Source organism: Ambystoma mexicanum, chromosome 10 (genome assembly GCF_040938575.1).
Source record: "Ambystoma mexicanum isolate Mex_15411 chromosome 10, UKY_AmexF1_1, whole genome shotgun sequence".
In the NCBI taxonomy this organism is placed as follows: domain Eukaryota; kingdom Metazoa; phylum Chordata; class Amphibia; order Caudata; family Ambystomatidae; genus Ambystoma; species Ambystoma mexicanum.
Window position 1 is genome coordinate 1,595,489,499 of NC_090932.1, and position 23,990 is coordinate 1,595,513,488.

At 45.4% G+C, this 23,990-nt stretch overlaps 1 protein-coding gene across 2 annotated transcripts in view; it reads left to right on the forward strand.

Annotated features, from left to right (window-relative positions):
• Positions 1-23,990, forward strand: part of PI4KA (phosphatidylinositol 4-kinase alpha) — a 2,470,135-nt gene that overhangs the window by 461,613 nt on the left and 1,984,532 nt on the right. For both annotated transcript variants that reach the window (XM_069619956.1, XM_069619957.1), the window contains exon 14: positions 13,740-13,869. In XM_069619956.1, coding sequence (XP_069476057.1) covers positions 13,740-13,869 — 130 coding nt within the window. The remainder of the gene's footprint in view (positions 1-13,739; positions 13,870-23,990) is intronic.

The following is a 23,990-nucleotide window of genomic DNA, read 5'->3' on the forward strand; positions in this document are numbered from 1 at the left end:
GAAAAGCGAGAACGCCAAGCCAGGGGTTGCAACGTACTGCCTGCCGGGAGGAGAAGGAAACAAATACCTTCCGACTGGCAGTACTGCAACAACTAGACCTCTGCAGTGCGCTGTCAAAAAAAAAGTGACAGCGCTAGTAATGGCCGCTCAGACGCTAGCGGTCCCACAGGCGTCTGCCCAAACGAGACATGACAGTATTGCCTTAAATGTACCAGTGATATATCAATGTCCACAGTGTCCGACCTATTGAAGTCACCTCAGGGTGTAGGAAGTATATTTAATTGTTGCATATCTGCTCCCTTCTAAAGAAGGCTTATTAAAACTGACAGTTTAAATTAATAAATCATTATTTAATCAAGAAACCTTAAGTATAAGTGTTATTTGGATACTTGTCACTGTGAAACTCTGTTGCAACCCTGCAGCTCACATTGACTCCTCTTGAGGTAAGCCTGGCTGCTCAGTCACTCTACCAACTTGTGTAGTACATGCTGCTACCAAAGGTTGGGTTAACTATTGCCAAGAGGACAAGGCTGGTGTAGTCTCCCACAGGGTTACTACATACAATCTTGCCTAACGTAGAGACTGATACCAAACCAGCTTGCGTTTGAACCAAGGTTGCAAGCAGCAACATTCTATGAAGAAATCCAAAGAGGACAGTGTAGGAAATGCATGTGATGAGCGACGTGGATCTAGTTGGAAACCAAAGGAGTGAATTAACTTTGGGGAGGCTGATCGAGATACCATATACAGAGTGGTCCGGCGCCATGTTGGTGCTCATTTGAAGGTCTTTGTTAGGTATGCAACTGAATGGCGACTGTATTATAAATCGCAAGTTTGTATGGAAGTGGTCCTGCAACGGGTCAAGCTAAACCCTACGCACATTCGAAAGTCTTTGTTAAATCAAGGGGAATTACAATTGATCCGAGCCCGGCTGAAGGAGACAAATTGGAAATGAGGTGGGATCTGAGCCCGGCTGAGGGGTATCCGGGGTGAATCGTGAGTCACCCGAGAAAACAAATGTTCTCTGAACTTTGTTTAAAAAGTAGGATCTGAGCCTGGCAGAGGGGGGATCCACTGTAACATTGTAAAATAAAAGGGATCAGAGCTCGGCTGAGGTGTATCCAGGAGGATGCACCGGAGTTGAATACTTGTAAGAAGAACAGAACTGTATATCTTATTTTTTGTACATCAGGCCCTCTGAATCAAGAGACTTTGAAGAGAAAAGAGACTTGTGCACAGAAGTCCCTGTTGCTGGCAATATAACTGTATCCTCGTGCCGAAGAAGCCAGAGTGTGTACTTTGCTCGAGTCAACCACCTTGCCCCGTGTCGAAAATGTGGGCAAGGGAGGCCAACGGCCCGAACATCCTGCCGTATCATTTTGTGAGCACTTCTTTCTTTTTTACAAACATAACACCACACTATTTGTAGATTAGCGTTAAGAATTGTAAATAGTTTTTTTTAGTATAGGCCCCTTTATTTTGACAAGACTCCACTGGAACTGCATTATTATTTAATGGTCATAGCTATCTGTAGATTTAGGTGTAGATAGGCAGTTATCACACCCTTGTGAAAGTCAATAAACACCTGTGAACTGTGGTCATTTCTGTCTGTCCTACTGTTGATACCATGCCTTCCTTACACCCCTCAGGGAGCCAACTTCCTTACAGGCAGGCATAGTGGACCTGCCTGCTTGGGTGCCTTTATATTTAGCCTGCTCAGCATCATTCTCGCAAGATCGCTAATGACGCATGTGTAATACGTGTGCAAAAATGAGCAAAAAAACATGGTGCCGGTGGTAGGCCATTTTGGACATTCACGTCCATAACCGCAATGGAAGTCTTCGATTCTGTGAACTCAATTAGCAGACATCAGTTCTGCCACAGTTGCATTGTGTATATTTGGAAGCAGATGAGCTCATTATAGAGGATAGTTGGCGTATTGTTCAATCAAGGACGTGCCAAGAAGGGAGTCGGAGCTGTGCAGGTTCAGTGATAACGGATGCTGGGAACGAGCGCCCAGGAGACCAACTGGATTTTTCCGCTGTCTGCCCCCATGCTTGCTGTCTGTCCTTCCACCAGAGACGGTTGGCAACCTAAGGTGGGCGGGGGATTTGCTCCCCATAAGAGAAGAGGTATCCGGGTAGTAGAATTAGAATTGGAACCCCAGGTGATGAAGTCTCGCTGAGAGGGAGGAGGCTCCGCTCCAGACCCCGTTAGCACGTGTGATCTGTCTGCCTACCTGTCTTGGGACTGGGTTGTGTCGTAGTGGCCGAGATGAAGTTATCTTTTTCGACTACACTAACAATTATGTAACTTGTCTATCTTTACTTATGTATATGTCTATGTATAACCAACCCTATTCATTTATAGAGTTGTGTGCATGTTTATACCCTATGTGAATAAAGGGCCTGTAAAGAGCCAATTATATTCTAACTGTTGGTCTAAGTGTGTATTATTGCCTCCCTGAGTCCAACAACTTTTGGTCTGTGTAATCTGGTAAGTGGTCTCTGGGGTAATGACACCCTGTTGACAATCCCCCCACCTCCACGCTTGCATCCCTTCGTCGGTACCTAAGATGCAGAGAAACAGTAGATGTTCTGACGCAATTGCAGGGCATCCTGGCCAAAATGAAAAATATTGCACACTGCACGCAAGAAACACTGGGTTCGATGCAGGGGATTATGAAAGAGCTTGGGGATAGCAACAGCCGCCTTGATCTCCAGCCAGAGCGGACCACAGCCAATGAGAGACGCGTAAGTGCGCTTGAAGATAATCATGAAACTACGGCGACGGACGTCAACACACTTCTTAGGGAGGCCCAATGGCTCGGCGCAAAGGTTGAGGACCAAGACAATATGTTGCGCCGTAACAATCTGATTGGGGTTCCTGAAAATCTGTAAGGGACAGACATCGAAAACTTCCTTTATGGCTTTTTCAAAGTCAAACTGCACTTGGCTGAACCACTCACTTTCATCATCGAGCATGCCCTGTTAGGGAGACTTCTCATTTTATGGCTAGTTTCCCTACCTAAGGAGTCCCCCAGCAGCTTTGCTGGATTTCTGGAGTTTATTTTTTCACTTGGTAAGAGTGTGAGCTTTTCCTCCACTCTTACCCATGTTTTGCCATGTGTCTTTTACCTGTTTTTGTGATTGTAGACTCTGGAGTACACCACTTTAGTAGTCCCCCTCTTTTGTGTGTTACACAGCACCGTCAGTGCAGTGACACAGGGGTTGTCTTTTAGACTTCCCACCGACTCCATTTCTGAGGCTGACTACAGTCCCCCAGAAAAGGGTAAAGTTGCCATTAACTTTAATTAGTCATTTAACCACAGATCCAGTACACCCCCATCTTCCATGGAGTACTGGAAAGGGTTACTTCATATCCCTTTGTATCTGTACCTCCTAGAGCATTGTTTCGCTCTTTTAACATTTAGACTTGGCTGGTGGCAGTGGTATCTACCCTAACTTTTCTACCACGATTATATTATATAAACGTGGTATTGTTTTAGGCTATCATATTAGCCTCGAACTTCAACCCGCTTGACCAAATACTTTTTCTTTTGGCTCCGGTCGGGTTTATTCGCCATTTCTTTTTGTTAGTTCTTCTTGTGTTTTACTTTGCGCGGCAAACCAGGTTTGCCTTCTTTGTTCGCCGTCTTTTGTCGGGCTTCTGCTAAGAAGCCCTCCTCCAGGCGCATGGGTGTCTAGGTGGGCTGAATGTGAGGAAGGGGTGTAGTCACCCCCCTGCACAGGGTACCCTAGGAAACCCAAGTCGCACTTTGCCATGATTGGCTGAGGTGGTTGTCCGGGCTGGATGAACCCCCCCCCCCGCTGCGTGATTGACCGCCATGCTGTGTGAATGGTGGATTTTCGCATAAAAGGCAGGTCTCTTGGGCTAGAAGTCAGTTGCCACTGGAACTACAAGGAACCGAAGAGAAGCGGAGAAGAAGACGGCTGCTGCAACCACCCCGTCCTGGTGAAGCCCTGCTGCAGTCCTGAGCTATCTACCCTTCGACGACCAGAGAAGATCCAGTCCGGAGTCTTCTTCCCTTGAGCCTGGTGGGGATAACCAGCTCATCATCTTCAGCCAGAGGTCGTCTTCGTGGTCGAAATCGCTGCACACTGCTGTAGTGGCCCGGATAGCCATCTGAAGAGCCTCTCCTGTTTTTAAGGAGCACACCTTTTATTCACCATCGCTGCTGCCGGCTTCATCCCTGTGTGGTGCAGACCCCTCCAGACGCCGTCATTCGTACCGAAGCTCCAGGAACCGTGGGTCTGGGAAACCAACAGGAACAACTGCCCAGGCACGAGCTTCTCAATTGTATAAGGTACTGTGTTCTGCTTGAGGATTTAGGGTGAATCCCTTTTCTTCATCTCCAAGGCTTGCCCTTGTCTTCCCTCCTTCTTATAACTTTTGCTTCCTCTGTTGACAATATCTAAGTACTCCTGGCAACGTTGAATCTCAAACTGTCTGGCTGTGTGATCCTCGACAACAGGAACCCGGTTCCACTTGACACTGGCTCCGGCCTATTGACTCTTGAATTTCCGTCGAATAGTGTTCTCTGATTCTGTCTGCCCTGACAAAAGTATTGCTTATGATTTTTGCCCCCAACTCTCTCTGGTTAAATCACGTTCTAAGTGTGTTTTTGCCCTGGCAACATTTCTTGTCACGGATACGTGTTTCTTTAGTAAGACTGAACTGTCATTACTGTCAAAAAGTGATCGCAAGTGTATTCCCGGTAACGTCTTTTGTTTCACAAAACCGGTACGTTAAAACATAGGGTACTTACCTTGAGTTAGAGTGTACCAAAGTGAATTGGTTGGTTGTAGTGTATTTTACGTGTGGTTTTAAATTAATAGAAGTGTTGTGTTTATAACAGATGGTTTAAAAATAAATGTACTTCTATTTTTTACCTGAAACCTTGAGTCAGTGTTTGCTTGAGTCACAGTAATTGTGGTCCCTTTGTGTAATCTCTGCTACTGCTCATATACTCTTGAGATAAGCCTGGCTGCTCCGCTACTGCTACCACTTTAACATAGTAGTACAGGCTTGTACCAAAGGTAAAACTTGTATTGCCACCTGTAGTCTTAATTGTGTGTAGTGGTCCCTAAGGGCACTGCACAGGATTCTGCCTAACATGCCCCCATACGCAAACCAGTGAATGGCCTGTGTTATCACATTTCAACTAACTTAACTTCCAACACAAAGTGGCCATTTTGAGCATATGGGGCAGTGGGCACCATACAAATTGATAAGACAGCGGTGCAGATCTTTAACGATTACTCAGTGGAGGTTGCGAGATGCCTCAGAGGTCTCAACCCCATATTCACTGCACTACAAGACTCGGACCATCGCCACTTTCTAAAGTTTTCGGCAATATGGACCATCCAAATTGACAAGCAATGGCATTCCTTTGATGACCCCAAAGACTCTTGGAAATTCTTAAAGGAACGAGATCTGGTTGCTGCTGACTCTCTCCCAGAAGGGCCAGAGCGCACTGTGTCCTAAACTGCCAACCCATCAGCCCGAGGTTCTGGCGCCATGCGTACCTGGTGGAGAAGGGGTGGCCGGCGCCCGAAGGGGCTGGAACAGGGTTGGAGGAAAGCAGACTGACAACATGCAAGTGTTTTTGGAACGATCCCGTGGCACTCAATATGCAGCACCATCAGTGAGCATGCGGACCGCGGCCGTTGGCTGCAATGATGCTCCTTTTATGGCTCTTGACTGCTACAACTGGCGCTCTCTGTTGTCACTGCCCTCTACTTACTCAGCCTACCCCATGGGCTCTAACAAACCTTTTTGACATCCGAAAGGAAACCAGTACAGCTAAGGCGCACTGAGAAATACCTACCCTTCCACCATGTGACTTATGAAATACACAGATGTATGATCACGGACGCTACTATATAGGGTGCAGCCTGGGCTATGCTCTTCTGCCCCCACCTTCCTTTATTTCTTTTTCACTCCCCCGCCCCCTTTTTTGTTGATACCTTCATGCGGTGGAGTGGCTGCCGGGAGCTTGTGCCAGGCCCCTTGGGTTTCGTCTGATGCTCCCGGCACTGACTCTATACAAGTTATATTGGGTTCAAGTTTGTAGGCCCCAATGTTGCCCTGTTCGGGCTGGTTACGGAGAATTCTCTGTAAAGGCTAATTTCCCAAACCTAGTGAGTCCCCCAGCGGCTTTGCTGGATTTTTGGGGTTTATTTTTTTCTCCTGCTAAGAGTGAGACTCTTTTACTCCCACTCTTAGACATGATTTGAGGTGTTCCTTTATCTTTCCATGTGTTTTATGGGCTATGGGGTCTTTTCCTCCATAGGGTCTCATGTGTTTTTAATGTGGGTTACACAGCACCCTCCGTGCCGTCACCCAGGGGTGTCGTAGCGACCCTCCAACATAGACTCCATAACCTGGGCATGTAAAGTCACCATTGGCTTTTCTAGTCTCAAATTATGAACAGAAACCAGTACAAACCATCATATTGTGGACGTACTGTACAATCGAATTGCCCCAGGGTCTGTTGTTCGAGGGGGCACGTCTCCGTCCCCCCTGAGGGAGTTTTGGCTGGTGGCAGTGGATACTACTTTTTATATTCGACCGTGAATATATCTCTATGGGATTTTCCCATTGTTCGAGGCTACCAACTTTAATTATTTAATTCTTATAGCCTCGAACATACCGCTGGTTTATTTATTTAATATTAATTCACCGGTTGGAATTTTTTGCCAGAACTCGATTCTAAAATGGCGTTTGTGTTCTCTTCTGTGACTCCAACCCAAGTCGAGCCCTTTGTTCCACTTTTTGGCGAGCTTCTCCACAGAAGCCTCCAAAAGTGGTGCCACTCTGTCTGGGAGGCGTTTAGGCACCCTGGACTGAGTTACCTTGGTAACTCAAGTCGCACTCTTGTGTGATTGGCACCACTTAGCATGTTTGATTGACAGCTAGGCTGAGTGAATGGGGGTGTGCTGCATAGCTGTGCTTTGGGGACTGGAACTTCAGAAGTCGCCACAGGACCTAAGAATCCGTGGAGGGAGAAGCTGAGCCGACCTGCAACGACGACACCACCGGTGGAGCCCTGCTGAACCGTCTCACCACTTTTCCTGACGACAGAGGAGATCTCCACTCCGGAGAGTCTTCTTCCTTGACTGGTGGGGATAACCAGTTTTGCCTTCTCTTCACCTTCCTGGAGCATCTCGTGGCCGCCTTGCCCGTGCCAAGCACCCCGGCAACTGGAATACCACGGTTTACCACTACCGGAAAGAGAAGGGTAGTAGCTTTTAACCAAAGAACTCCGCGGCTGGTTTCTTCCCTGGCAGTGCAACGACCTTCATCTTTCCTCCACGGCGAGACCTCTTCTTCCTCTGGACGAAACATCGACTTGCACCTGCCGCCAGGAACAACTCCTTCAGCTTCCTTCACACTTAAGGTACTGTGTCCCGCCTGGCTTCCCTTGCGACAGATCGTTCGGGATGACAGTAAAGCCACGACTTCCTAACCTGGGCTAGCCTGGGACAACCTAGCTAACTTTGCCTGACTTTAATTTCATCCTTTTTGTGCGAACTATCTACAAGACTCGTTGGGCATAACCCCACTGTGTGAGCCTGGACCCCTCCTGCTTGCTCTCTCCAAGAGTGGGCCTTCCAATTGACTTCCTGGCTCTCCAGTAGAACTCTGCCTATCCTGCCTTACTGTGGTTCTTTTTAAAAGTATTGAAACTTGTGTGCTTCCTTAACTCTGCCTTTTTCCCTCCCTTTCTTTATAACTTATTAGAGTGTCATCTTATGTTAAGCGCTCACCTCTGTCTGAAAATAAATGGTGTTTCTCACTAAGACTTGTCTAATAAGTGAATAGGGTTGTATATATATATGATAGCGACTGTGTGCTGAATTTACTTACCTCGTTTTTGCTAGTGTAAATCCCAAGTGTGTCTTTAAATAAATAATTATATACCTTTACACCAAAGCTCTGGTCAGTGTTTGTTTGTGCTACTCTGTCTCTATATCTATTGTGTATACTCTGCATACTGCCTAACTCTTCTTGAGGGTAGTCTGACTGCTCAGCCACAGCTACCAAGTGAATCTGTGTGGTACAGACTGCTACCAAGTGGGTTTACTGCCAAACACCTGTAGTCTTAAATCTTTTGCAGTGGTCCCTAAGGGAACTGCACAGGTTTCTGCCTAACAGGGCTGTTATCAGATGTTCTCTTATCGATCTATTGTGTTAAGTTTTCTTGGGAATTGCTTGTGTCACTTTTGCATTACACTCAGGCCAGATGCTTCTTCGGGGAAGCCTATTGTTAGCTACCACTCCCTGAGCACCACCCTAAGGTGGTGTTACAAACTGACCCCTCGCACTAAATGCCCATATGTTGTGCAGCAGGCCTTAGGCTGTGATATGCGCTATGGCTCTGGTGTGATGATGATATACAACACGGGACTATACCTATCTCTGTATGCCGGTAGGCCTCTATTGCTACATAACCCTATAGCTATAATGCGATGTTTAATAGGGAGTTATGGCATTGCTTAGGTGCATTACTCTTCATATTCAGGGACTAGGCCATCCTATCAAGCACAGGCGACTTTTAATTATGTCAGGGACCTGCATGGAGATGCTCGGTTTCTGCAGGAAACTCACTTGAATGCTATAGAGTCTGCTAAATTGGGATAGGGCTGGGTGGGTGTGGGGAGGCGATCCACTCCCCGTACCATGGGAAGTGAGGTGCCTCATCCTTGTCCACAAACGGGTCCTCTCACCATTCTAGACGCCAGAACAGACAAGGAGGGTAGATATGCCTCGATGCACGGTATCCTACATCGCCAACACATTATTCTCTTGAATATATATGCTCCGATCACAGATACTCCAAGCTTTTTGTACACATACACTAGCTGTATGTGCCCCCTTCCTAGGTAATCTGATGCTTAATAGTGGTGACCTTAATGTCATCCTTGATCAACAGATGGATAGTCAGAGTGCACCAAATATATCACAGCTGGTGAAAAAAGTGCAGACGCTGCTCTCACTTTGAGCTTCAATTAACTGGCGCCATACACATCCTGGAAAAAAGGACTACACGTTTTACTCACATCCTCATCGTAGGTACTCCTGCTTCGACTACTGGCTCCTTCCGTGCAACATCCTGCACCTGTTAGAACATTGCACCATTCTCCCGATGACTTTCTCTGATCACAGCTCTGTTCTGCTGCACATTAGAATGTCTACTGAACTACAGCGTACCCGCGTCCTGACACCTTAACCCGATGGCTTTAACGCACCCTGACTTGGTACAGCTCTTGGCTGAGGATGCAGAGGGGTTTGGGCAGGATAATTGCTCGGATAAGTTGCCTGTGCTCCGATGTTGTGATTCATTCAAGGCATACGTCCAGGGGCAATGCATCTCGCGTTGGGCGTTCAAACTGTTCACCTGGGAGGTGCAGGGAAAGACGCTTACCGACACTTCATTGATGAACGACAGCACAAAGCAACACAAAACCACACTATCTATACAAGCATTGTTTGCGCCAGAGCTAAACTCTCATGGCTTACTATATTGTGAGCTCCGAAAGCATTTAGCAAGTGGGCCCGCAGCGCGCACAGGTTATTGACGCCCATCCAGGACAACGCAGGGAATGTGTTGGTCGGCGGCAAAACCATGCAATGGCTTTGCCGCTTTGCAGACTTTTATAGGGACTTGTATGCCACTCCCCTGGCGAGAGACCTGGGGTTAGTAACTGAGTTTCTGTGCCCACTGCCTCTCATGATTCTGTCTCCAGAAGCATTGGGCATGCTTAATATGCTGATTACCGACAAAGAAGTTTTAAATGCAATTAGGGGGTTGGCAGCTGGTAAGGCTTCATGCCCAGACTTCCTCCCATTTACAAACGACTGAGTAATATTATCGCACCCAAGCTGGGACAGATGTTCAGTGAGGCAGCTGAGGCAGGGCACCTTCCACCCACTCTTCTCACTGTGAGCATTGTCGTCTTTCACAAGAAAGGACGTGTCCCAATTTCCCTGATAAACGCTGATTGTGAAAATTCGAGCTAAATGACTGGCAAAACAACGAGAGGCTTATGCCCTCACTGGTACACCGGGACCAAACCGGCTTCATACTCCCATCGCCACTCCTCAGAAAACCTAGCGCGGCTGCTGCATATAATTGAGGACCTGCCGGACCCAGATTCATTAGTCATGCCTCTGGATGTTGAAGCGTTCAACAGGGTGTGGTGGGACTATTTGTTTACGGTGCTCCGTAGATTTGGCTTCTCAGGTCGAATCCTAGATTGATCCAATTGCTTTATGGGGCACCCCACGCTGCGGTGGTCTCCAACGGTCACACCTCTGAGCCCTTTTCACTTTATACTGCCCTTTGTCGCCTCTGCTGTACATGCTTGCTATCAAACCGCTGGCTATGAAGCTATGCTTAGATGTGGGGTGGTCTGGGATTGTGAAAAGAGGCGTGGAGCACAGGATCATCATCCCATTCGTGATCACTCTGCCCACTCAAGTCTGCATCCAACCTCCTAAACTCACAACCACCACAAAAAGAAACTGGAAAGACGTCAAAAAAAGCAACTTATTCGAACAACTGGAGTTAACCAAACCCTCAATTACAGAACTAGAGCTAGATGACCTAGACTGGAAAGCAGAGCTATTACGCAAATGGATTGCAGATACAATTGACAAGATCGCCCCAGAAAAACCATTCACACCATCAAAAAAGAGAGCAATGGCAAAATGGTGACGCCGGACAGAATGGAACACAGGCGACGCCCATGGAGACGGACTCAACAACCCCAGCCAATCCCATCCAATCCCATCTTATATCCTCACCCCCGCTTAGCTGCTACTAGATACCACCGTGATGTGGAATTGTCCAGATATTACCAATGACCACACTAACTGAGTTGTTGACATGGGCAGGAGGCTAGTGGGGTTGGGAGTGAGATGTGAAAAGGACCTTGAATGCAGGATGGGCACAGACCCACCCAGGGGCACAGAATGCCCCTGCTCCCCATCTGGAGAGATTACGCTAGCACAACTCGTCAATTCAGGATAGAGATGCCAACCGAACAATTCTACTAACAATTTCTTCCTCCTGCATACACCTCTCAAACTCCTAACCTAAACACGACTACAAACCTACAGTACAACAAACCGCACAAACTTCACTACACTGCAACAACAAAACAAAAAACACACATAGACTCGCACAACAGTACACAACGACTGCCGGCCGTAAAACACCCCAGGCCCTGCCAACAGACCTACCGGGCTGAGGCCGCCAACAGCACATCACTGCAATCTTCCACTTTTCCAGATTCCCCCCACTAACTCACCATCCCTTCCACTTTCAGAGCCGCCAAAGCGCTAGGGGACCACTACGGTGGTGATAGTGCGCGGTACACATGTCCTTTAACATTAACATTAACATAGTCTCCCTTTGCAGACAACATCTTGTTATATATTAGCAAATATGCCAACTCCCTACCCTGGATGCGAACTATCCTATTTCACTATGGGCCAGTCGCAGGGTAAGCTGTCCACTTGGATGAGTCTGAGGTCATGCCCCCGAGATTGGACATACCATGGGATCCCGGAGGAGTTGCTCCTTTTAGGCTGCAAGACCAGCATATCAAGTATTAATGCGATAAAAATGAATTTGATTCCTATGCTTATTTATGTGGCCACTGTGATCCCCACACCTCCACCGAGGGAGCTGAATGCCGACTGAGACAAAGCAATGTCGAAATGTATCTGGCGAAGCAAGAAACCACACCTGCACAAGACCATCCACCAGGCCTCCAAAGCCAATGTGGGTCTACCCTTCCCCTCGTGGGTAGCCTATTTGGCTGCAAGGGTTTCCTGGGCCAAACGCCGGATGAATACCACGGATATGACCAGTTAGCAAGCGACTGAACTACAAGCTATGAGCCTGTTTGCGTCCCGTGAAATACTTGCTTTTCCACCCAGATGGCTTCCAAACCAGCTTAGGGTTCACCCCATCATAGGCCCTACTTTGGTGCTATGTCATCGTGAGCGGGGTCTGACCGGGTCTAATGCCCATAAAATCCTGCCCTGGATTAGTCTAAAGGCCCTGCTAACTTTTGGGCCCCCCATGCAGTTACACAGCTGACGAAATACCGACTGGGGGCACGTGAGGGTAATGGATTTATGCGACGATCAGGCAATTTTGCTGTTCTTGGTCATCAGGGGGGTGTTGGATCTTGTGGCCTCAGACTGGCTGCTGTACCTCTCCATGTACTCCATTATGTCAAACTTACTACCACTGAGTCTAGAGTCAGGGAACCGACGACGTGCGAGTCTGAATTTGGGTGTGATGCAAGTTCCCCAGACTCTGGACTTTTTATGACTTTTGTGTGCCACAGAATCTCAGTTGAAACGTTACTCTGGCAGAAATATGGGCTGGGGACCTGAGAACCCCATAATGCGCTGAAGACCTGTATGATGTAATCAAAAATGTGTCTTACAATCTGAGGCACAGGGAGATGCAGTACAAAATAATACATAGGGTATACTACACAACCTCTAAATTGCACACCATGGTTCTCTCCCAGACTCCCCCTTTGTCAGAGAAATTACGGCGTGGCATGAGGATTCTGTAACACATTTTGTACATTTTGTACGGTTTTCAGTAAGGAAGGCCATTCTGATGGGGTGGGAATCAGGGACTGAACCTGCTAAGCAAAAATGGCTGGCTCTGGTAGCCGAAATCTGTGACTTTGAACGAGCCAACATTAAAACGTCAATGTCTCAGCCTCAGGCTAACATATTGGGTGACTTAATGGACACTATTCTCTAGACAATTGAGCTCTCCTACACCTGTGCATTAGCACCAACACACAGTGGAGTGTGAGAGAATTGAAATGATCATGTAATATGCCATACCATAACATTTTGTGTCTGGATATCAAGGAGATGCAATTATATATACATTATGAGAGAGGGATAGTTTTGTCCTGACGATGGCCTCTGTCTTATTATGCTCATGCTGATATTGTTAGGTGCATAAGGCGGAGGGGATGCAGGAGGGAATGTTGGAGGGGAGTTGGCATTGTCGTTTTATGATACAACTAAGAATACACCTACACGTCTGAGACGGTATGCTGTAATACTGATCTACTTATATATAGTGTATCATGCTGGTGTTTTTTCTTTGTGTTCAACAGCTTAATAAAAAGATTAAATTAAAAAAAAAGATGTTTATCATTTTTGTGTCTTCCTTTTCTCTCCTAATTAATTGAGGTGCTTTCAGCTTAGTTCGTGTATGTTTCTGGCAGCCTTTCAGCCTGTCTATTAGACCTGTTTTGATGTAAAGTGTGCTTGGTGTTCCAGTTCGACACCAATGCTGTGTTATATGCATAGATATAATTATTTCTTACCTTGTTGCTTTGCTGAACTTAGTTCATCTTTCTTGTTGTAATAATTTAGTATTATTTTGCTACTTACTGTACAGGCAATGTATTCCTTGACACCCATTGTATATGTGATCGGAACTTTACACCATTCTCCTCCCCTCCTTAGCCTAAACCTTAATACGCAGTCACGTTACCATTGAGACTTTGGTTAAACTTGGTGGAAAACCTATTGGTCCACTAAAGTTGTTTTCTCACAACCCTATACTAATCGTGTTTCCGAAAAACCCTCCTAACAATTAAAATCCCAGAACAATTTGTATCCTTCAGTAGCCGATCTTTACCGTTTTCTGTCTTTTACAGCATGCAATGACATCAAGATCAGTGTCACAAATGAAAACTCTGAATCTACAGTGAATGTTATATCTGGGAAGAGGTGCCAGCAGTCGATGTATGAGCAATTAAGGGATATTGCCATAGATAATATCTGCAGGTAAGAAACTTGCTGACTAGTTCACCTTCTTAAACCTATGCAGTGTAGGTCTGTGCTATAAGGTCACACCTATTGGGCTTTAAATGTTCTTCCATAAGTATGTCTGAGTTTGAGTCTTTAACTATATCTCTGGCGGGAGGTATATCTACTTGTTGATTTTTCCCTGGCTCGTTTTCACTGATGATTTTGGAAATCAGCCCAGGGTATTTTTCACTTTGGCTTGCTGGTGGTACCCCTTCCTACCCGGCCAGAGTAGGTCAACCACACAACCCGCACTTCCCAGTTGAGCTGAAGAGAAGACTTTGTTCACCAACCTGCAAAGTTTGACAGGAGTGGGCTACCAACCTGATATGATATGGCATTTGTAACACGCCTATACACAAGTGCTACTTAAAGCCAGTGATAAAGTAAGCACATGAGTCATGGTGGTCTTTTCTTCCCCACAGGTGGGATTTACATTTTCCAACAAGCACCAACTTCCAAACACAATTGCCAAACACTGTCAATGGGCTCTAACTACTCATTGTTTCCATCGCCTAAAGAAACACCAGCCAGGGCTTCCACACTGAACCATGCTCAAAGGGAGCAGTGAGGGTGAAGCCAGGTGGGGAACTCTCCTTTACTCCTCTCCATATTGAGCTTAGTTCCCTTGGGAAGAAGTGGTTTGGGGGCAGAGAGTGGAGATTATTAGGGAAAAAGTTCTTTTCTGGAGGTTCTGCACTCCCTTTTTGGTGACCTCCTGAACGTTTCACCCCCATTTTGTTTTTTAGGATCTCCAATCTTTTTGTTACCGGATGCACGTCTACTGAAGTGCCCCTCCAACACAGCATATGATTCTATATCTGTGAGGGGTCAGAAGTGGGAGGAGGACAACTTTGTGAGGGTTTTTCAAATGATGGCATTTTCTTAAATAGAAAGGTTGGATAAACGCCTCGCTGTCCCTACCCTGACGAGGATTCCCTGCCTAAAATAAACTAAAGGAAGCACTCTAACAAAGGATATCTGTCCCTCACACTTATACTTACAATAATTCAATAAGGTAATACATGGCAGTTCAAAGGCAACAAAAATATAACAATTAAATTTGTATTATCATAAATCTCTCCTTATAATCTGGGTGAATTTCCCTTCCCCAGATTCGCGCAGGATTCTCCTTCACAGTTCCAAAAAGAAAAAAGGAAATCGTGGTTTGTAATACAGTTCCAACACAGTTCTTTGTTACTCCGACTTGACAAAAGAAGTTTCCAGTACTACAGTAATTCAACAAAGAAAAATAGAAGGTTCTTTCTCTTCCTTGAGTAAGATTCTGAATTATCCTTTTCACATAAAGAATAGTTTCTCAGTTCATCAATAGCAACAATAATGGTCTTTGTCAGGATGTTTGCCACAACTGAGTATTTCTGAAGACATATCATTTCTCCACATCAGTGTTATACAGTTCTTTCTTCAGCAACATAAGCAACATGGCCTTGCCTCAGATCTCATCCGATGCACATCGCTCTGAAAAACCAAAGCCTCATGCTGTCGCAAATATAAAACATTGCCTACACATACCATCCAGCTAACCTGACTACCTTGCCTTATCGTGACCCCGAACTGAGCTTCTGACCCACATCTGCCTTACTTGTATATCACTGTAATCAAGTGTTGCTTGTGTAAGTGGATTTATCTTGTCAGCCTCTGGTGGTATTTAGCATTATTACATGTCTGTAAGAACCGGATTTGACTTTCTCAGCTCTGGGCTGTGTTTGCATTTTAACCTAACTATAACTACTGGATTTGACTCATTCAGCCCTGTACTGTGTTTGTAATCTATCTCAACTCCAACCCACTCAACTTGACTTGGTTGCCCTGTGATGCAATCGTAACGATACGTGTCCTGATGTTACTGCTCCCTTTACCTGTTGGGTCCTTTGATTGACCTGGACCAGTAGCTAGGACCTGTCTAAATCTGTCTTTTCGTGTATCTCCACACCTAAAGTAGCCCCCTGTAACATGAGGTGTGGCTTCACCAGACTGTGCACCTACTCTAACTTTGTCCTTTGCGTATCTGTACACCTGATGTAGCTAGCCCCCATGTAACATTAGGCGGCTTTCCCAGACGGTGTACCTATCCTGACTTTGACCTTACTTTGACTGTGCCATGGCTCAGACAGATTTTGCTTCAAGAGCCACCAGCATGTTGTAATCCTTATGCGTGGTCTTGCACTTTTTTAGAATGTAATTTCGCACTTATTTCGCACTTATCTAGAGCTTAATGTCCTATAAATGCAAATATAAATAAAAACAAATTGTCTGTCTTTGTCAGCACCACTTTATAGTACTTCATCAACTTTTAGCTGGTTTACTCGCATGCCGGGCCTAATACTTCAAAGGTTGGCCACTCTGGTATACTCCCCTGCCTGAACAGCCATTCACAAACAGCAAGAGCTTCTGTGGTTAAGATCAACTTATAACTGCTTCACGATGTTCATTATTTTGCAACATCAAACTTCTAGCAGCTCTTCAGCAAAAAACAAGATTCACATTGGTCCTCTTCAGTACTCCTCTGCAAGTTATGCTCCTCTTCTTCTGAATAACCTCTTCCAGAAGGGCAGCCTTTTTGCCACTCTCGATTCCCCACTGCACAAGTAACCAAATAGTGACCTGGATAAGGTCTTATTCTACTTCTTGCATTGCTTTGGAAATGTGGGTTTATACCAGCTGTTGTTCTATGGATCTCAAAATATGGGCAGTAAGTTTCACAACCATTGTACATTTCCTTATTCCCCCTCTGACTTTGGCAATATATGTTGTATTTGAATTGCTTTGTTTTTAGTTTCTCTTGGCTTAGATAATGGTTGTATGCATTAACTCTTAACAAGTTTGTCCCATCTGGGTTGCTGGGTTTTTAACAAACTCACATGCTTCAAGTTAGTCATTTGGTCTTAACAAATATTGGTTTAGCTGTTTTCTTCTATTTCGGTATTCAAATTGACTTTTAATATTACTTTCACTCATGCACGAGTGCTTGTCACTTGGTAAACGAGTGCCTGGAGCACGCAAGCGGGTTCGGAGCGCTCCGGGGTCACTACCAGCTTGTGAACTCACTGAGTAAGGTGTGGGCTTCCAATCCCCTCGCTGCTCGCAGGTCTTCCGCTTCAGTGGCTTCTAGCAACCCGCAAACTGATACTCCCGGACCGCCGTCACCCACGCCACTTGGAAAAGGAGCTTCCTTTGCTCTGGAGGCTCTTTGGTGCACACCAGCCACTGGAGACGGCCGCTTGGGAAGGGAAGCGTCCCTCGTCTTCTCTTCCCGAAGAGCATCCTCTGCAAAATAGGTCCCCAGAGGGCAAGCTTCCTTTTATGCTTGAAAGTACACTGGAGGTAGTAGGCAGTGTGAGAAACCAGAAGGTGTCCCCCTTGCTATTCCCTGGGGATCTGTCATCCAGGTGGCTAGGACACGGCCATCGCTATTGCATCCAGTTCCTGGGGTTGGACCAGTGAGGAAAGATCACCTGGATGGAGGGTCCTCAGGGAGTGGGAGTGGGACACTGACGGGTGAGAGGCGGTATCCCTCTTCTTTCAACACCCAGGACATTCAAGACCTCTGCTCCCCCCCCACCTTTTCCTTCACAAACACTTTTGCATGACACACAAGAGAACAGACTAACATCAGAACCGTTTACCTGACATGTCCCTCTACAAGGGTCAGGCAATTAATCAGAATCGCACACCCCTGACCGCCCTTTCCCTTCCCCACAGGGATAAAAGGTGGAGCAGGAGAGCACAGTACGAGCAAGGCAGGCGGCACGATGCTACAGCTATCCAAATCCGGCAGTTCAAGAGGAGAACGGCAGCAAATGTCGAGAGGCTGACAAGGAGAGGCACGACTTTGCCCTTTTGATGCAGACCTGTGAAGCATCCGCATAGGGAATCGTAAGACCGAGGACAATAGCCCAAGTGTGCTGCAACAGATGTCAATGGTACCTGCAGCGTGTCGATGCTGATAAGCAGGAGCGAGGGAAACTCCTGCTACTGTAGTACCGGCCTTGATTCCAGTTACGAGGAAAGCCAAGCGGTTCATCACAGCCGGTGAGTCGAGGGGAGAGCCAATGAGAGCCCGGCTGTGGTGGCAAGTTGAACCAATCTCCAAGAACTGTAAAGGTGTTAAGGGAAGACCAGCTGCAAAGGGAATCCTCATCACATGGGTGCTAACTTGAGAGACTCTGCTCGATCCCCATCTGAGTAAAACTCCAAACATCAGACAGAAAGTGGTCATACAGGAGGTCAAGCAAAATCCCTGTACAGTCGAAAGCCTTTGACCTAATAACTGTAAAGAAAGCAAGGGAAGTGACACCCACCACATGAGAAAACAAGAGAAGTGAATCCTGTAAAACATTGAAAGTAAATGTGATTGTGAAGCTGGCAAGGATGAACCCGGAAGGGGGATGCTGATAAGGAAGGGACAAAGTCTAAAGTCCAAAGAAACAGTGCATTGACAAACGTGAACCCGGCAGAGGGATGTCCACTGAAACTGTTTAAAAAGACATTAAGATTTGTGAGTGAAAGGATAAGCCCATAGTGAACCAGGAGGAGAGAGGCTGAAAATAAAGAGGGGTCAGTGCCCGGAAGAGGGGGCACCAAGCGAGTGAAGAGTCCTCATCCTAAGTAAGACAAAGAAGCAAATTTTCATTTTGTTAAAGGAACTTTTGTTTTGTTATTTAAATACGTCAGGCCCTCAAGGGCAAGATACTTTCCAGGGAAACGAAACTTGGCCATTGAGGCTCTCGATACATGAACAGAACTGTGGACTCGTCCCGCCAAAGCTCGAGTGTGTTCTGTGCTCCAAGATCCCATCTTGCCCCATGCTCAAAATGTGGGGAAGGGAGACCAAAGCTACAATGGGCAATGAAAATCCAAAAGTAGGATCCTCCCATCCCCAGCACACTTTTTTATACTGAAAAAACTGTCAAATTTACATATATTCTGAAAACACTCTTAAATCAGTCAGTACACAATTTTGAAGAAAGACTGTTACATTTCTAAAAAAAGTGTTAGTTAATAACATAAAGTTTTCAAAAGACAGTTATTAGGTCCGAAGGTAGCTGACGCGTTTCGAGATATAAAACCCCTTCTTCATGAGCAATTCGGACTGGAAAGGAAAATAACACAAACAAATGTGTGTACTCTCTATTCAGTGAATATACAATATTCTACATGAGAATTCATCTCCATAGGTAAACAATATGTAACCCATTTCAACGATATTTAAGGAGTACCCTACACCACTTCGAACCAGCTGGATGTGACCACCTCTTAGTGGGATTAAAAGTACTCCTGTGATCTTTCCCCCTTTCGTTGTGACATGCAACTCTATTTGATCCACCAATCTTGTCAGTTAATTATCCATTAGTGAAGGGAGGGCCCATAAAAGAAAAGGGCTTACCTTGTCAGGATGACATAAATTGGATGAAGAGAAGTGTTTTAGGGGTGGAACTGGAACTCCAACCCTATAGTGGGGGGGGACGTGGTGAGTAATGATATTGAACATCAGCTATAACAATCTCATTAATGTAATAGGTAAGCTATCCACTCTAACAGACATGCAGTCGTCCCCTCTGATCCACTCCAAAGTGATCATTCTCAATAGGTGCTCTATACAACACCCAGGTACTCGGGTGGGTTGGCTCGAGGCTGTTTGTTAATATGGCATGTATTCCTGTAACCACAAAAACAACATGCAATGAATGACATGGCGTTGTCTCATAAAGAGTGCTTATCATACTGAATGTGTTGATCTATCGACACACTCTCACTGTAATAGGGGACTATGCTCAGAAAATCACTTGCACCTTCCAACTTCATTCTTGCATGTTTTCCCAATCAACGGACAAACAATATAAGTGTCCTGCTTTTAATACATCCTCACAGGCGTGTTAACCATTTCAATCATTAGGGCTATTGAATTCTCATTGTACAGCAATGGTAACTCTGTGGAAAGTCCAAACATGGAGGTCAACGATGGGCTAATTCTGTCTCGCAGCCTGTACTTGACTAAACTAAGTATATGCCATCTGTATCACAAACCTGTCTGGCGTTCCTTACCTTGCAAACAAGAAGGAGATGGTTTCAACAATTGATCGGTTCTCATCTGCATACAGCCGTATCCACGTCTACTGTGAACTAACGCAGATGAACACCCTCGTTCTATCGCTCCTGACATAAAGGATGGACTTACAATTACTACTGAAAAATAAGGCATCCATTTTGGAACGGAACCACAGTCTATATACGTTAATGTATTAGGGGGCAAAAAGCCTCTATAGTGGAGTCAAAAATCAACTCTTCCACATCAATCTACCCTTTCTAGTCACTTATGTGTTATACATTTGAAGAAATGGTACAAAATGAAACGAAAATAAAAATGGTTCAAGGTGCGGGTCAACATCCAGGGGGTTCATCAGTGCCCTCCATAAATACGTAGTCCTTTTGATTGGAAACCTAATCAAGGTGTATTCATCTCTTATGTTGAATCTAGAACAATTTTGTGATTTGTAGATAAAACACAGCAAAATGTGTTCATATTTTCTAACAATCAGTGGTATGCACATAATACAGTGATGAAAACTGAGCAGGTGAATAAAATAGTTACTTCTAGTGGACACGCCTATGGAGAACATGGTGTCTAAGTGTCTAAATGTCAATGTTCACAGTTCAGCGTTAAAAAATAGAGGTCTAATCAATCATATGCTATAATGTTCATTCAATGTCAGCCATTTAAACAAAGGAACGTAACTGGAGGGACTGCTCAAAGAAAGTGGTAGGACTTCAGAGCTGTAAGTTGTTTGAAACAAAAGGGTGGCGTCCTGCCACATACATTAACATCAATTACCCTTTACATTTTTATTTGCTGCAAAGGTTATAACATTTTGCATGCTAAGTATCAAAGGAACTGTATACTCAGGGTTAGTAGGGATAAGAATACAAAAAGAATATCACAGGTGACTATTAGCTTATTTATTCAGTTGATGTCACACAGGATATGGGTTCAGTTTCCCATAGCATTTAATAGTTTTTTTGAAACAACGCTTGCCTAAAAATTGGCAGACATATTGAAAATAGAACAAATGGAGAGCAAACTGAAGCCACAATTCAAGTTCTTAAAACATGGTCATAGATTTGCTAATACAAGTACATAAAAGCAGAGTAATTTTACAGCAATTATGGTCAAAAAAACACATAGAACGTGAAACTGTAAATAGTGAACCGGAGTTTAGTCTTCACAAAAACATCCTGATAGATGTTTCCAAGGTGTACTGGATATTTTGGGGAGGTAACCAAAGGAAGACAATTTCATGATATTATTAAATATCAAGCATCTGTTCCCGCATATGGATGACCCAGGTCAAGTTCATTCAACAGCACACCGTGTCAAAAATATCAGACAAATGTTCCTAAACAGTGTTGATCAAAGAAATGCATGTAAAGACAGTATGTCACCAGCCTTGAACATTATACAAAGCTGTTTAGAGAACACTCGTCATTGAGACCCTTTGGCTGTACAGTGTCAAGCAGGTTTACCAATACATTTCCCTACCAAGGAGGAGAGACTGATAGTTACCTACCCTACTTGGGCGCTTAACTACTTCCAACACCTGGAACGTTAGTTGGGCTATGGTATGGTGATGTTCATGAAAATGTCTTGCTACCAGTGATCTAGGGTTATTGCACCTGATGTTAGATTTATGTTCAGACCAATGTTCTTTTACAGGTCTTGTAGTTTTCCCAATGTAAAGTTGCCCACAGGGGCATTTAATTATGTAAATTACTCCTGGGCTAAGGAAGGTCGCATAATCCCTCAATTTGATCTTTTTACCTGTTTGTGGATGTACGATTATGTCACCTTTCAAAATGTTGTTGCAGTGATGACAACACGGGCAGGGAGAAGTCCCTTTTTTCTGGTTTGCAAAAATGACTGTCTTTAGGAGGTTTCTCTGCTTTCACCAGTCTGTCTCTTAGATGTTTCCCTCTTTTAAAGGCCATCATGGGGGCTTCAGAAAACAATTGACCTATGGTGGGATCATTATGTAGCATACGCCAGTGTTTTTTAATGATTTTGCTTATCAGGAAGCTTTGCCGTGAAAACCTAGAAATGAGCAACAGAGGAACTTCCTTTGTCTTTTTCCGTGTAACTATTTATTTATTCGCATTTGTTGAGCGCACAGCAGCCCAGAGGCATTGTGGCGCTGGTTACAGAACATATTTCTTAGTTACAGATCACTTTTCTTATTTACAGTACATATTACTTTACATTTGAGTTATTTACAGTTGCGTTGACATATGCATTATTTACAATACAGGGCCGGAGAGGGGAGAGGGATAGGAAGAGAGATAGGGATTATGTGAAGAGGGTGGTTTTTAGTTTTTTCCGGAAAGCGGGGAGGCAGTTTTCAGCTCTGATGTCAGCAGGTAGAGTTCCATAGCTTGGAGGCTATGCGTGGGAATCCTATCCCTCCAGCTCTAGCTTTGTTTATGTGGGAGGGGCTGTATTTTGTTGGCGTAGCGAGCCCTGACTGGTCGTGTGGAGGTGGATTTCGTTATAGCCTTGGATAAGAAAGAAGGTGCTGTGCGGGAGAGGCATTTGTGAGTGAGAGTGACGATTTTGAATGTGAAGCGTTCTTTCACTGGGAGCCAGTGTGCTACGTGTCTGGCAGGGGAGATACGTTCTCTTTTTGCGATGTTGAGTGCTGCTCTTAGTGCGTTGTTCTGTGTGATTTGGAGTCGGTTGATGTTCTTCGCTCACGTGCCTGCTAGGAGGGCGTTACAGTAGTCCGGTTTAGCACCGATTGTTGCTCTAGCGATAGATACACAGTTGGGTTTGGAGAGGTATGGCTTAATTGCATTTATGAGTTTGGTGGTGTAGGCTGAGGCGGAGGTGATGGCGCTGACCTGTTTTGTCATGGATAAGGTAGAGTCTAAATAAACTCCAAAGGTCTTTACAGAGGTGGACACGGGGATGATGGTTTTATCAATGGTGAAGTTGGAGTATAATTTGTCGAGTTTGGCTAGAGTGGCTTTTTGACCTAGTATGAGGATTTCGGTCTTGTCCCCATTGAGGCAGAGGGCGTTAGCTGCCATCCATGCCTGAATGGTGGAGTAGATTGTGTCTAGTGCTTCAGCATCTATGTGGCATACTCCAGAGAGTAGGAGTACCTGGGTATTGTCAACATATTTGGTATATGTGATACCCAGGGCGTCAAGTTTGTCGAAGAGGTGCTTCATAAACAGGTTGTAAAGAGTGGGCGCTGTGCAGGGGCACTGTGGGACTCCACAGTGGATGGTGGTGGGGGCTGCGTTGGCCATGTCGGAGAAGACCTTCATGGCCCTACCCTCCAGGAAGGAGGTGACCCAGAGCGCTGCTTCTTTGGAGAAGTTTGCTGATTGGGTGAGGTGAGATGTGAGAGTCTTGTAGTCCCCCAGATCGAACGCAGCCGAGAGGTCTAGGAGTAGCAGGAGGGCTGGTTTTCCTTTGTCTATGATTTATGTGATCTGGTTTTTTAAATCAACTAGGGCAGTTTCTGTACCGTGTCCTTTGAGGAAGCCGGATTGTCTAGTGCTTCAGATGGAGTGGTCTTAAAGGAATTGTTGGATTTGGCAATGGGCAGGTTTATCCAGGATCTTGAGGTGGAAGGGCACAGTGGTTATTGGGCGGTAGTTGTTAGATTGGGTGGGGTCCAGTGTGGGCTTTTTGAGTAGGTGGCGGACCCATGCCTCTTGGAGGCCGGTGCAAATGATGCCAGTTCTGAAGGAGGCATTGAGGAAGGCTGTCAGTAGGGGAGCAAGGCTATCTGCGCAGTCCTTAATGAGCTTAGGGGGGGCATATGTCGCCTTTACATGTTGAGGGTTTTACGTTTTTAAGGATGTTATTAAGTTCAGGTTCCGAGATGTCTCTGAATGAGAAGAGAGGCTTGTTAGGCAGAGTAGTGGGTTGCGACTGGTTGATGTCTATATTACCGGTTAAGGCATTATAGTGGTCCTGAATTTTTGTTGTTGTTGTAGAAGATTAATTTTATTAAGCATGGCCACTTGAATACTAGCGCACCATGCTTCATCTTTGATGATCTCGTTGGGGATGTTAG